This window comes from Sus scrofa, chromosome 1 (genome assembly GCF_054392235.1).
Source record: "Sus scrofa isolate SSC_HxYL_T2T_F1_AM1 chromosome 1, Sscrofa_HxYL_maternal_Yorkshire_Landrace_v2.0, whole genome shotgun sequence".
NCBI classification, from domain to species: Eukaryota; Metazoa; Chordata; class Mammalia; order Artiodactyla; family Suidae; genus Sus; species Sus scrofa.
In genome coordinates this window covers 232953101-232968847 of record NC_139383.1, presented here as the reverse complement: position 1 = coordinate 232968847, position 15747 = coordinate 232953101, and the positions used below count along the sequence as shown (strand labels likewise).

The 15747-nt window shown below is 40.4% G+C and overlaps 2 protein-coding genes across 3 annotated transcripts in view; both read right to left on the bottom strand.

Annotated features, from left to right (window-relative positions):
- The window catches only part of PIP5K1B (phosphatidylinositol-4-phosphate 5-kinase type 1 beta), a 340526-nt gene that overhangs the window by 254867 nt on the left and 69912 nt on the right, over positions 1–15747 (bottom strand). The window lies entirely within an intron of this gene.
- PABIR1 (PP2A Aalpha (PPP2R1A) and B55A (PPP2R2A) interacting phosphatase regulator 1) lies at positions 172–4894 on the bottom strand. Its single transcript, XM_021085089.2, has one exon. It carries the CDS (start codon positions 4792–4794, stop codon positions 3931–3933), a length of 864 nt encoding a protein of 287 aa, XP_020940748.2. The 5' UTR covers positions 4795–4894; the 3' UTR covers positions 172–3930.

Below are 15747 nucleotides of genomic sequence, written 5' to 3'. Positions count from 1 at the left end.
TCTACTCATCTAAAAACATGCCTTTAAGAAAGCAATTCTCAGTCCTTTTTGCCTCACAAGCTTTTCCCCATTATACTGTCAAATATCTAAGAGTGGTCTCTTGTTGCAAGTATGTGGCTGTCTGAACTGATAAATGTGAACCACCAGAAGTCAAACCAATATAGGTTATTCTTGATTACAATCAATCTTTTAATGTGCTTAGAGGTTCTGACATCCAGAAGCCATGATTTGGTGATCATTGATTATCTTTTCCATTTACAAGGGTAAATTTTTTAACAAACATAATAAAGGAAAATATACAATGGAGGTTTGTTATATATGACAAACTATAACTAGATGTTGATATGTGCCTTGGGACTTCTAGTACAAAGTTTATAGATCAGCAACACTAGTATCTTAAAAAATGTTCTTTAATGAATTTTTTGTCTTTTTAGGGCTACACCCACGGCACATGGAAGTTCTCAGGCTAGGGATCCAATCAGAGTTGTAGCAACCAGCCTATACCACAGCCACAGCAACGCCAAATCTGAGCTGTATCTGCAACCTACACCACAGCTCATGGCAACGCCAGATCCTTAACCCACTAAGCGAGGCCAGGGATCAAACCCACAACCTCGTGGATCCTAGCCGGATTCATTTTCGCTGTGCCATGACAGGAATTCCCTAAAGGATAATTCTTACATGAGCTAAGCCCTCATTCTAGAGTAAGGACTGAAGTTACGAACAACAATAAATAATGTAAATTGCCCATATAAACTCTTAGAGTTTATCTCATTTAAAACTTACCACCTACATAGAAAAATAAGCTTAGAGAAATAAAAATTTCTCTATACCTTCAAGGGAAAAGATCTCATAAAAGGCCCTAAGATAGGAGAGAACAAGATGTACTTAATAAGAAGAAAGCAAACCAGTGAGGGTGGAGCACAGAAAACAAGGGGAGAGGCAAGGGCCAGAATGCACAAGGGCGCCTAGGCCAGAATTAATACATTTTGGTATACCTTAAGAACAAGAGGAAACAAATGAAAGGCTTGAAGCTGGGAGATTGAAGGGTCAGATCTGCAATTTAAAACGGATTACTCTAGCTGCTGTAGGGAGAATGAATGGGTAGCCAACCAGGGTGAGTGTGAAGGGACAAGTGGGAATTAGGAGGCCTACGAGGGAAATGATGATAGGCTGGATCAAGGATGAGGGCGGTAGAGATGAAAAGATGATAGATTCTGGAAGATAAAATCACTAAGATTTGGTGAATGATTAGATATGAGGGAAAGAAAAGAGAGAGAGATTATCAAGACATTGGTTTCCTGAACTTATATAATACATATAGGGAATACAGAATACTATCTTGTACAATATTTACTGAATTATTATCAGAAACTCCCTAGGGGAAGGGAAGATGAATTCTACATAATAAAAGGCAGACTTTCATTTTTTTAAACTATATAGCTATCTGCATTGTTGAAATATGTTTCTAATCAGAAAGTATGTATTATTTCATGGTTAAATTCAAATGCCACAAAAAGAAACATTTTCTTGGCTGAAAAGGGTAAGGATGGCATTTAGGGAGAAAGAACAATTTAATCAAAGGCACAAACACGTGAAAGTACATGGCATATTTAAAGTGTATCCAGCGGTCTGTTATTTACAGAGTAAGAAGGAAGGATGTGTAATTGAGACAGATGAGCAGAGGATTAAAGCTGTGTTAATTAAGACTGTGGCCAGTTCATGAAGGACCTTATTATATGCAGGCTAAAGAGAGTATTTTCTAAACTAGAAAATGGGGAAGCATATAAAATTTTTAAACAGGCGGCTGATAAAATCAACTTTACATCTTATAAAGAACACTTGAGAAGCAGTGTGAGGACTGGGCCAACAGGGAATTAAGAAAACAAGTTGAGAGATCACTTAGGCCAGAACTTAAGCTAAATCAGGAGCAACAGAGACAGGGAAGGGGAGAGATGAGATTCACTTCAAAAGTAAACAAGACTTGGTGATTGAGAGCTGGATATGAGAGGGAACCAGGAAAAGTCAAAGATTCTCCCTGTGGTTTCCAGTTTAGGAAATTAGATAGGATGACATCAATTTAGGCAATTTAGAAACAGGTTAAATAAAAACAATAATAAATTTTGTTTTGGAGATGCTGAGGTTAAAGTACCTCTGGAAGCAGGTCAAAGTACCCAAAAGGAAGTTGGATACACACATTTGAATTTGAGGAACAAGGTCAGGACTGGAGCACATGAATAAAATTACCCAGAAGAACTTTAAACCTGTGGACACACTCTTACCCTTGGTGTAATTCACTGAATTCTTGAGGCAACTGTCAAAATTTGGCCAGTTCCATTTATTCTCATACTTTTAAAAATTCCACATAATTGTAAAAGTCTCTGTAGGCAATAACTTAAAGCAAGCTGGAACTTTTTGTCTTGGTTTCTTGGTCTAAAAGTCTTTTTTTCTCCCTTCCTCTTTTGTTTGCCATTCTTTCTATCTACCTATCTAGCTAAGGAAGATACAGAAAATATCATTAAGGAAGTGTAATATAAAAAATTGTTATTGAATACTTTCATATTTTGTCTTAATTGTAAAAGGCAAAAAGAAAAGAACATTCCACAATTCTACCTTAACAAAACCTAATAATTTCCCCTGATTTCCTCTGGCAAGTCACTGACCCTCAGTTAACAGACATTGCCCCAGGCAGTTGACTCCAGCTATAGCTTTAACCACAGAGGTTCCTCAAACAAATCCACAGTCCTATTGTTGCTTACTGTCAGAAATTTGAGTCACACTGTATCTCTGTCTAACAGATGATGCCCTGGTTTCTTAGGAGGTGGAGAGGAAGGACCTGTTGGCAAGGAAACAGTTGCTTCCTTCCTGAGCCAAGGAAAACCAAGGTGACAGATGGGCAGAGCAGAAAAGCAGCCAAAAGATGCTCTGGCTCCTTGCTGGCAAGGATTTTCACTGAGGCATGACTGGATATCATAAAGATTATTAATGATTGAGAGCAATTCATCTGCCTGGGTGTTCTGCTGAAGTTCAACAGGGCTTCCCACACATTTTCTGTATTGAAAAAATTTAATGTTTGCAGTGGTACAAAGAACCTGGCCTCAGCCTATGTACAGTGGGCCAAGACTGTAAGGCACTGTCCCATTTCACATTAGGATTATGCCCCAAAGAATACCTTTTTTAGCTTAAAAAAAAGAAAGAAAGAAAAATCCTGTATAGGAGTTATATTTTTATGACTTATGGATTTACTATTAAAATTTCATTAGAAAATGTTTTTTAATATTTACTTTTATATATTTAATTTTAAAAGATTTGGTGCAAATTTTTGTATTTTGTTCCTTTATCACCCTCTCCCAATCCACTTCTGTACTAGAAAATTAAATATTTGAGGATTCCTGGGTAAAATAGACAACCACTGGATGGATATAACTAACAGTTAAAAAACAAGTGTACATAGGTAAGTTACTGTACTTCATCAAATAGAAATTAGCAATCACTGAAAATAACATTAAAAAATTAGTGTGGGCATGAAGTATGGAATTTTAAAACATCAGTTTACTATGCTGATTAATTCAACATTTATATTTGCATCAGAACTTAATAATCCCATAAATAAATAGAGCTCTCAGTTATTTTAAAAAATCAAGGGATAACATATGTATTTAGACATATTAGCAGCATAAAGATGTATGCTTCAACACACTTATTGGGAAAACGTCTGAAAATATTACTACACTGAAGTCAAGGGCATCTGCAGGAACCTGACATAAAGTTCTCTAGAATAACAACATTTCAGGAAATTCCAAAAAAGGAAAAGGGTCAAATAGGAAATAGCCTCAAATTAATCGACAAAGTTCAGTGCTTGCTCCAGCTTGATTTTTCTCTCCATTGCAAAGACAAAAACAAAACCGAGTCTCAGGATGGGTGGGTGAATCACTTAGATGAAAGTTCATCTACTGGAATAAATGGAGAGGCCGCTTGGGCAGGCGATACAGGAGAGTCGGTGGTAGTGCTGACTTTGGCTGGTGAGTTACAAGAAGATCCGGCACTGCTGCTGTTTCCATCAAGGGTATCGGAAGATACACACACACCAGGATCTGACAGTTGTGCAACGTCAGAAGAAAGCATGTTGGTGATGCCCTGGAAAAATCTCTTTGGCTGATATTCAGTTTCCATTTCACATTTTCTTTTCAATGGTCCAAGAACACTTGGTCTAATGCAATTAATGGGACTCTGGCTTCTGCGGGTAGTAAATCGGGTCGTTGGGCTGGGAATAGGACTTGGAGGCAATCCATTGCTACTCACAAAACTTTGCAAAGACGGTGAAAAACACTGCTTTCCAATTCCCCGGGTGGGTGACGGTGCTGGTGACACTGGAATGAAATCAATGCGTTTCGGGGAGGCGGATTTCTCCACGTCGTTGTCACTCAGGCTGAAACTTTCCTCCCAGGAGTGGCTTATCTGCATTGCGTTCTGCACCTCGCGCTCGTGGACCGTCTCTCGGTTGATCAAGTCCATGCCCTCCTCTTGTTTGATCTGGTGCAAGCGGCTGCTGTGCATACGGACGGGGGAGGCTGGTAGCAGCAGGCCGTGGCGGTTCGGGAACGTTGTGCTGTTCCGCCTGGCGCTCGGCGCCTCGGCCTGGAACACCGGCGAAGTGTCACTGAGGCCGTGGATGAGGGGGGCGCTGTTAGACCTCCTGAGGCCCCCGCCGCCACCACTGCCGCCGCCCTCCGCCGGGCTCCCACCCGTGCCCGGAGGCAGCTCCAGGTCTAGCTCCATCTTCTCCTGAGCCATGTCGGGGGCAGGGAGGCGGGGGCGGTGCTCAGTCAGAGACCTAGGATTCCCATTCCCCGCAATACAGGGCCGCCGCCGCCACCACCGCCACCGCGAATCTGTCAGCGGGCTCGTGCCTTGCGCATGCGTGTCTCTTTGCGCAGGCGCCCTGAGCTGTCTCTCCTCACAGCGCCTGCTTAATGCGTAATAGCCGCGCCGCAGGCCTAGCGGGAGGGGCGAGGAATGTTTGGGCAGCCAGTGGGCACGTTCCTTCCGCTAATAAGCACTGGGCGCAAACTTGCTTTAATGCCTGTTAATGTTAAGGAGTATATACTTATAAAATATAAACAAACATATTCAGGAGTATATTTTTATAAAATAAGAGCTCTGAGAGAGAGGCCCCTGGCGGTGTGGGACTGTATGATGAGGAGTAATATTTGGCCTAACAAGAAAGGGCTTCCCTGAGGAAGGGACATCTCCTGAGATCCCAAGAAGCCTGAGAAAAGGATGCGGTGTAGAACTGCTTGGGAAGCAGAGAAGAGAGTGGCTGGCAGGAACCAGGAAGGAAGGGAGGGAGTGAGTGTGGCCTGGAGTGGAGGGTGAGCTGGGTGGGACCTAAGGTTGGTAGAGCAGGGTCGGTCCTGAGAACAATGAAAACGTGGAAGTTTTTCCTGCATGGAAAACTGAAAGCAACTGAAAGAATGAAAGGACTCAAGTCTGGAGAAGACATTAAAATCTTCGGAAAAAAGCCAGAGAGGAGGCCACCCTCTAGGCCCTAGATGATGGTAATCTGCACTAAGGTGGTACGTGGGAGAGGAGTTGGAGAGAATGGTAAATCAGAACTATTTAGGTCACAGGGGAAGAAAACCAACGTGTGTGTAATTCTATTAACTATTTACTATTGTTTTACTTATAGTCATTTCTGGCACAGGCATATGTGCTCAATCATGTTCATAATGAGGGATGAAATGAAGGGAAAACCAACGGGTCCTCAAATGTAATGAAAACACAATAGTTGGCTAGTGTGATTAATATAAACTGTCATATCTCATTACAAATCGGTTTGTATTTATTCTTTTTTTTTTTTTTTTTTTTTTTTTTTTGGTTTTTAGGGCCATACACATGGCATATGGAGGTTCCCAGGCTAGGGGTCAAATTGGAGCTGTAGCTGCCAGCCTACACCACAGCCATAGCAACGTGGGATCTGAGCCAAGTCTGCAGCCTACACCACACCTCACTGAAACACGGGATCCTTAACCCACTGAATGAGGCCAGGGATGGAACCTGCAATCTCATGGTTCCTAGTCAGATTCGTTTCCACTGTGCCATGATGGGAACTCCGGTTTGTATTTATTCTTTCATGTACTCAGTCATATTTTTTTCTATGTACCAATTATGTGCCAGGCACTGCAGTGGTAGGAATTAGGCCCTAATGTTTAGGACATTTAATTTCTCCTGGAGGGTGGGGAAGGATAAATGTGTAGGCTATTTTCAGATAGTGGCAAATCTTAGGAATAAATGGAGTGGAGAAAAATAGAGCAGCACTGGTAGGAAGGAGGGGCCAATCAGATAAAACTGAGATCTAAATGATAAGAAGCAAATCATGTTGACATCTGGGGGATAAATATTCCAACCATAGAGAATAGCAGGTGCAAAGATCCAAGGCAGACATGGGTGTGGTCAGCTGGCAAGAAAAGTAAAAAGGGCCCTACAGCTGAAGTATAAGGGGGAGAGTGGTATGAGGAGGTAAAGGAGTTTGGATCTTACAAGTGTTATGAGAAGCAACTGAGGAGTTTCAAGCAGGAGAATGATATTATCTGGTTTAAGTTTTAAATATCACTTTGGCTCTGTGGAAGATAGGCTGAAAGAGGGCAAGAGTGGAGAGAGAAAGATGGATTAGGAACCTATGGCAACATTTCAGGTAAGAGAGTATTTTCTATCTAGGATTCTACCTGTGATGACAGGGAGAAGTAGATGGATTCAGGATATGTTTTGTAAAGCAAACCAATAGGATGTGCAGACAGATTAGATTTAGATGGCAAAAGAAATAGATAATTCCAAGGCAGCTCATGGATGTTTTACTTAAATTGGGTAGAGGGCAGTATAATTTACTGGGATAGAGAAAGTACATTTAGAGGAGTAAAAATTAAGAGTTCTGTTTTGGTTGATTTGAGTTGGAAGTGTTCATTAGATATCCATGTGTCTATCTGAACTGAAAGAGAGCTTAGTGATTTTTGTTCAGCCCTCTTTTTGCAACTGAAGGAAAGAAAGATCCAGGGAGGCTGGCAGTCAGCATCACATAGCTTATTTAATAGTGGAAACCAGTACTAGAATCCAGTATGAGAATCCTAGTCCCTGCCCTTTTCACTGTATCTCAAACAACTTTTAATTTGAAGGCCCTGTAAAACACAGATTCTGCTCATGAAATAAGGTAGATTATTCATACCTATAATTAATAGAAACTGACTTAAGCTTTCCAAGTGCCAGACACTATTCAAAGTGGATCACCTATAGAATCTCATTTAATCCCCACCATAACCCTATCAAGTAGGTATCACTATTCCACTTTGCAGGGGAAACTGAGACGCAGGGATTAAGTAATGCAGCCAGGGTGACAAGACATAGTGGGACCTGGTCTTTCTGGCTCCAGAGCATGGACATGAGGTAGCGCCCTCGACATGCAGACTAGGAGAAACCACATCCAGACTGTTCATACCTTTGTGAGTACAATAGTATTTCAGACAGAATTTGAAGAACAGGTACGATTTTCATAGAGAGATAAATTAAAGTTGGAGTCTGAGAATTGGAGTTCCAAATGGCAGGCAAAAGTTCTGAATGCCAGGCAAAAGTGCCTGCATTTAACATGTGGGGCAATAGGGAGCCAATGAAGGTTTTTGACAAGAGAAATGACACAGTAAGAGCTATGCTTTAGGGCCTGACAGATGGATCACAGATAGAGGAAGGATATAATGTAGAAAGAACCAACCTTTTCTAAGTGCCCAATGCTTCCAGGCTCTTTAAACACTCTCTAGTCCCACTTCTCACTGTAATCCTGTAAAGCAGATACTGCTGCTCTCATTTTACAAAGAGACAACTGAGTTTCAAAAACTGCAAAAGGCCCTACATGGAGGAACACAGATCTGGACCAATTAGCATCAAGATCTCACTTCAAAACCTATATTCATTTTGTTGCTTTCCCTTTGAATTAAAGATGAAAATCTGCAAGTTAATTCCAAGATGAAAGGAGGGTCTAAAGTTGAGAACGGCAAAAAACTGAAGAGGATGTGGAGAGAGGAAGATAATAACCCTGACTGCTTGGATGTACAAAGGATGAAGAGAGAAGTCACAAATGACTGAAGTTCAGGAGCAACTGAAAGAATGGTACAAACATTTTAAATAAAAACAAGAGCTTCCAGAAGAAAATCTGTATTAGATGGGTAGAAAAAAAGCATTAAGTATAGAGCTAATTTTTATAATATCCATAGCATATTGCTAATTTGTATATTACTAAATCATTTCTACTGGGCCACCATTGTTCATGTCTGGATAAATACAATGGTTATCTTTACCAACAAAGTACAGAGATGGTGATAACCACAAAATCAAACATCTATGCCATTTGGTTCTTACCTGAACATACCTGTTAGAAATCTTCACTCATTTTTGTGTGTCTACCCTTGTTCCTACAGTCAATTCTATACCCAACGTTCAAGGTCATCCTTGAAATAAGACATGAATAGTCACTTCCCTCTTCAAAATCCTTTGGTGGGTTCCCACTCAGAGAAAAGGGCAAGGCCATTACAAGGACCTACTGAGCCCTATCTGGGTCCCTGCCATTCCTCTGCTTGCCCATTTCTAATTGCTCCGCCGCCCCCCCACCCCAACCTCAATGCCTTCAACTATAGACGCCTCCTTACTGTCCCTCAACTGGCCAGGCATGCTCCCTCCTTCACTTAGCTTACCCTCCTTCAAGTGGGCATCTACACTACTCCATCCCTCAGCTCTCTGCACAAATGTCATTGACCAAAAGGCTTTCCCTGACCTTCCCTTTATAAAAAGCAACATCAATTCCCAACACCAAACCTATACTCCCATACCCCTTACTGTTTTCATTTCCCTTCAGAGCCCACATGACAGACAATAGGTATACAATATTTTTCTTTCTTGTTTATCCTTAAGAAGGCAAACTCTATGAAAGCAAGACCTTTGCTTTTTTCCCTGCTATACCTCTAGTATCTAGAACAGAGCTTCACACATAGCACTCAGTAAGTTGTTGTTGAATCATTGTGCAAGTGAAGGATGGATGAATGAATGAATGGACTGATATAGCTTTGTCTAAAAGGGAAGAAAATTCTAGCATTTGAAAATCCAGCGTAACAGGCTTTTCTAGACTGATTCTAAGTGCTCTTTGATAGTTCTTTTGCTCATATTGAGAATATCATTATTAGCTGTAGCACCCTCCAGCCCAAGCAGGTAGGCTACTTGAATGAACCATTTTGTGAACTAAGACGTTTAAGTCCTAAGTTTCCATTCTTTTTTAACCAAATGCTATATACACAGTTGACAGAATTAAAATGCTCAGTGCTGATGATCTAGGCAGTGTTTAATATATTGAGGTATTGCTTCCTCTCAAAGGATACAGAAGAGAAAACAGCAGCCATAAAATGCAATTCAGCCTATTGCAAAAATAACACCAGATACAGTATCTAGATCTTCCCTGAGTTAATTCATACTTCTGGTTCCATTGTAGGTATGAATTAAATACCACACTTAGGAGTAAGTCATAAAATCAAACATCTCTAAATAAACTTTATTGTGATTAATACTGTATTTTTTCAAACGAACAGGTAGTTTCCTTTTAATTCCTAGGAGCAATTTTGACTATTAAACCCCTAAACATATGACAAGGCAAATATGCACCTCTGAATCCTCACTGAATGAATGTGAAATGCAACAATGGGTGCACATGTAAAATCTGAGATGAACTAGAAAATATCTCCACATGCACATTAATATCACCAAATCTAGAATAAAAATACTGCAGAGGAGAAGTGTACTTTCAAAGCATAGGAACTTAGGAGTGTTAACTGGTATAATAACTTAGGAAAAATATTTGACAATACATCATACTGCCTACCAAAAGAAAATATATGTTCTATGATTAATAAATTCCACTTGGATATATATATATATATATATATATACACATATATATACATATATATATGTGTATATATACACATATATATATATCCAAGAGAAATGAGTGCTTCCAGCTACTGAAAGACATGTTCAAGAATGTTCCTTGTGTTATTATTCATAATAGCTGCAAACTGGAAACAACCCAAATATCCATAAACAGCACATCAAAAGGGTGAACCCAATATACAATGGAATTCTTTACTCAAAAACATGGATGAGTTACAGTATTATGTTGAATGAAACAAATGAAACACAAAGAGTGTATACTCTGATTCCCTTTTTCTGAAGCTGAAGAACAGTCAAAAGCAATTTATGGAGGTAGAAGTCAAAACAATGGTTACCCTTCAGACTGCTGACTGAGAAGGACACAAGGAAATGGCCCATGTCCTGTTCTGGGGGGCTAGTGACACAGGCATACACATATGTAACTAAATTATTAAATGAAATACTTAAAATGTATACACTCCATTGTATATGAAGTTAGTCCTCAAAATGTTACTGATACAGAGAACTTGACAGGAGAAAGAGAGGAGAAACACACACACACAAAAGCCACATTTCACAGGGGCTCTAAACACCAATAGACTCCAGCAGCCTGACACAAGCACTGCACACTTGTCTAAAGCCAGTTACAGTTCACCAACAGAACTATTGGTTCTACTTGGCCCTGTTCCCCAAGAGCCCTCAAAGTTAGTTATTTTTAAGAAGGAAGGCATGAAGGAGGAAATGAAGCCCATATTATAGTCTTTGACTTTCTCAGCTTCAATCTTTGTATGTTCTGTTCAAAGTCGGTTCTGCAATATCCTTCTAAGAATAATTCATGAAACGAAACAGAGGTAGAGTAAAATCAAAAGAACTTGACGGGGGCTGTTATTACAAATGGAAGGAATCAGAATTGTGTTTGAGAACATGATTTTTGCCACAAGCAACTTATTTTGTTATCATAATGAAAGAAAAATAATAGATGACCTCAGAAACTGTTATTAACCATTTACTGCACAATTATTGAGCCATTAAGTGTAGATACTCCTCATAGCACCTATCGTGGAGGTTGCTTAAGCTAATCCTTAAAACCTTAAAGCAAAAGCAAGGATTAGAAAATCAAAGCACAAACTACTAAGGGACTTGTGACTTCGTCCCCTTCGGTTTTCAGTAACAGCTAAAAATCCTCATGCCACTTGCATGGAAAAAGTTAAAAAAGGGGCCTCAAAGGTCTGATATAAGGAGCTTACAGACTAGGCCCTAAGCAAAGTTCAAACAAATAAATGTGAGCTGTAGTTATTTTGTTCAATTTTCTTCAAGGGAGAATATCAGGGAAGATGCTAAAAATAGCCATTCAGTTCCTGCTAAGTCCTTTAAATGGAACAGAACAACAAGTTGGTGTCATTTTTAGTTCCTTGGCTATTTTACACATTTTAGGTGGTGTCCATTTTTTTTTAGTTTAATTTTTTTCAGCCTTATTGATGTATAATTGACAAATAAAATTCTAAAGTATCTAAAGTATACAGCGTGATGATTTGATATATGTAAACAAAAGGATTCGTTCCATCCAGTTAACATATTAATCACCTCACATATTAATCTTTTTTTTTTGAGAACACTTAAGTTCTACTTTCTTAGCGAGTTTCCATCACACAATACAGTGTTAGCAACTGTAGTTATATGTTAGATCCTCAGACTTTAGTCATCTTTTTGTGCCCCTTTGCCAACTTCTCCCTTTTTCCTCATCATACTCCACCTCCCACCACAGGAAACTACTTTCTGATTTGACTGTTTCTATCAGTTTGACTTTTTTTTTTTTTTAAGATTCCACATATAAGTGATATCACACAGTATTTGTCTTTGTCTGGCTTATTTCACTTAGTCGAAGGCCCTCCAGCTTCATCCATGTTGTTGCAAATGACAAGATTTCCTTCTTTTTTAAGGCTGCCTGATATGTCTTTGTATACATACCACCACATTTTCTTTATCCAGTCACCTGAGGATGAGTGGCAGTGTCCATTTCTTTTTCTTTTTAGGGCGGCACCTGTGGCATATGTAAGTTCTCAGGCCAGGGTTGACTTGCAACTGCAGCTGCTGGCTTATACCACAGCCACAGCAACACCAAATCTGAGCCGCATCTGTGACCTATGTCGCAGCTGGCAGCAACACCAGATCCTTAACCCACTGAGTGAGGCCAGGGATCTAAACTGCATCCTCATGCAGTGTTCATTTTTTACTGCTTTCTTTTTGGCATCAAACTTCTCCTAGGCCATAAACCGAGGTTATTATGAGTGTCCTTTACTGTTCATATGGTATATGTTTCTCTCTGCTGCTCTGTCTTCTCCTTAAAAGATTAATCCACCTGGCAAGAGGGAAAAAAGACCTGATGGTTTTATGGATAATGTATTAAGTCAACTTCACAACATGCAAAAGTTGCATATCCAGTTGGAATTATATACCTGGGCCATTCAGCTGGGTGTTTGAGCAACTTCCATAAGGGCTCAACATGTTAGTGTCAGTAGGACTATGGCAAAAAAACAAAACTCAACAAAACTTGGAGTCAATCAACCATACTTCCAACACTGCGACCTTGGACAAGTCTGTCAATTTCTCTGGTTTTTGTTTTTCTCATTTATGAAGTGGAGACACACCCTCTTTGGTGTAACTATCAAATGATACAATGTCCATAATGGGCCCTGCAAATAGCAAAGGCCCTATACCAACAGGCTTCTCTCAATGAAAATACTCCATGCTATGACTGCGAAATGATCCTGCCTACTTTTCCATATACCCTCATCAAAAAACTTCCTGTTTTTTTCTTTCAGGATTCCATGGAAGAAAATTCTCCCTCCATCTTCTTCCCTAAGACCATAGTAATTTTCACAAGCACATATTTTCTGTGGTCTAAAAAGTTCATCTGCAATCAGACAGTTGGACAGTTTCTAAGAAGGAAAAATAAGAAAAACCACACTTCTGGGAGTTCCTATTGTGGCTCAGTGTGTAACCAACTCTACTATTAACCATGAGGTTGTGGGTTCGATCCCTAGCCTTGCTCAGTGGGTTAAGGATCCAGAGCTGCAGTGAGCTGGAGTGTAGGTCAGGTTGCAGATGAGGCTTGGATCCCGAGTTGCTGTGGCTGTGGTATAGGCCTGCAGCTGTAGCTCTGATTCTACCCCTAGCCTAGGAACTTCCATGGGTCATGGGTGTGGTCCTAAAAAGCACACAACACACACACACAAAGGAAGAAAGAAAGAAAAAGAAAAGCAAAGAAGGAAAGAAAACCCACAATTCTAAAAATTTCGCTCTCTGAATCTGTGTGAGAAGAGGCAGACCCCATGGGGTAGAGGCTATCAGGAACTAAAAATGTGGCTGATGAGTGAATCCTATTCCCCAGAGCAAGCCATTTGTCTGTCCCCAGCAGCAGCAGCTACCCTCCCTAATGGCACTGTACTTTTCAATTGGGACTAATCCCAGTGGCTTAGTCTCATTTATTCATTTTAAACCCTGTTTTGAATTCCTGCTGCCATGCTACTGTCCTTCCTGGCATATAATAAACTGCAGAGACACACATTTGGCTGAGCCCGATAAACAAGATGAACCCAGACCCTCTCAGACCAAACCAGTAGAGGAAAGGGGAAGAGACCAGACAAAGATTCAAGACATTTCAATAGTTACCATTCCTCAGGTAGCTGATACTTTTAGGTTCTGAGGAGCAGAGAAATTTGAAGGTACTGCCCTCAACCTAAAGACGGATAATCTACATGCTTTAGGGAAAAATTTTGGCTTCGGAAGATGACAATGACACAGCCAAGAGTCACCAAACCTCTAAGACACTTGCAGACCGTGAGAAAGAGAGCAGTTTCCAATTTGTTCTTTTCCTTTCACCTAGATTTGCTTGAAGCTAATATGACTAGGAAGTACAAGAAAAACAGTATCAATAGGAAAGGGTGCTCTATTTCCTCCTACCTGATACTAGGTAATTTATAAACTGAACGCAACCATAATTCAGTATCTGCATGCCTTTTTCACCTGCAGTTCAAAATGTGTTAGTAGGAAATGAATTTATACCATCCTTGGAGTTCAATCATCTGAAATCCCACATACTTTGTTTGTTTGTTTGATTTGCCTTTTAGAGCCACACGTGCAGCATGTGTAAGTTCCCAGGCTAGGGGTCAAATTGGAGCTGTAGCTGCCTGCCTAGGCCACAGCCAAAGCAACACAGGATCTGAGCCATGTCTTCGATCTACACTACAGCTCACGGACAACACTGGATCCTTAACCCACTGAGGGAGGCCAGGGATCAAACCTGCATCCTCGTGGATCCTAGTCAGATTCGTTACCACTGAGCCACAAAGGAACTCCTGAAAAGTCCCACATATTAGGAAGTGGTACAGATTTTTCTTCTTGACTCATCCATTTGAAAAGTAAAAGTCTAAGACAGGAGAATTCTTCAGTATTTCCAGTTAAGACTCTTTTCACCAGACAATGTTGTCATCATTATCATCACCATACACTTGGAGCTTGCATTTACTGAGGGTATATGTGCCAGGTACCCTTCTAAGTACTGGGTATGTATAAACACATTTAATCCCTACACCATTTCCAGGATTCTTATCCTCAGTCTATACATGAGAGAAAGGAGAGACAGAGAGGTTAGCTAAGTTGCCAGTTAAGGGGTAGAGGAATTTAAACCCAGGGGTCTGGCTTCAGAGGCTGAGCTCATGATATATAGGTGGATTCTTCAAACTTGTCAGGTTCATGGTGCTCCAGGCTATTTCCAAAGAAAGATGGTGGGCTTGCTATGTATAGGGTAATTGTTCTCCTTTTCAGAAAGACAGAGGGAGGGACCCACCTAATTGCATGGGCTTATAAACACTATTGAGGTTACAAAATTAAGCAATTAATTAACTCCCTACTTGTGTCAATGCAGTTGTAAAGACTAATGCCAAGGATGAGAACCACAGAAAGTCAGCTCTGAAAGGAGCTTTAGAAATCCCCTACACTAACTTTTAGCAGCAAGGGAATAGGTTCAGCGAGAGCTGGGGATTTCTTCTAGGTTAAAAAGGCATCCAGGACAGAGACAGGATGCTTTATTAAAAAGTCTGAGGAATTACTTCTTCACCTTTGCTCTCTGGGTTTCCCTCTTACTTCCCTCTCTTTCTCTAAACACAGCATCCATTTCCATTGCTTCAACTACGACCAATGTGCTGACATTTCAGATCCATACCCCTAAGTAAGGCGGACCTATCTCCAGACGGTACTCATTAACTACCTACTAGACAGTTCCACTCTGTGCTTCACAGGTCCTTCAAATTGTCTATGAACAAACCCACTTATCCCTATCCCAAATCCGCTACCTCTCTTGAGAACAAATTACACAGCAATCTCCAAAAAAGCACATCGAAACACCATAGATTCTAGATTTCATCACTCCTTCATGTCTTCCATCTAATTATCACAAAATAGTATAATTTTACTTGCTTAACATCTGATAACCCCCTCTTTCTGCGTCTATTATTAAAGCACTGTCTGCCTCCAGCTATTCCAATAGCTTCAATGGAATCTTGCGCATATTAGGATGGCTCCAGTCCTCCCCAAACTTGCATAAATGCTGCCAGAGTCGATTTTCTAAAATAATCTCATCAGGTTATACCCCTTTCCTTTTGCTAAAATTCTTTCATTACTGAGCCCTGTATGGTAGGGGAGCAGGCATACAGGCAACAGAGAGAAAGATGGACTCAAAGAAGAAAGGTGGGTAGGAGGGAGGGAGGAAGTGGCAAACCCTACTAT

Excerpts from the sequence above, each read along its gene's own strand:
- PABIR1 (XM_021085089.2), bottom strand. The coding sequence starts at position 4,794 with ATGGCTCAGGAGAAGATGGAGCTAGACCTGGAGCTGCCTCCGGGCACG.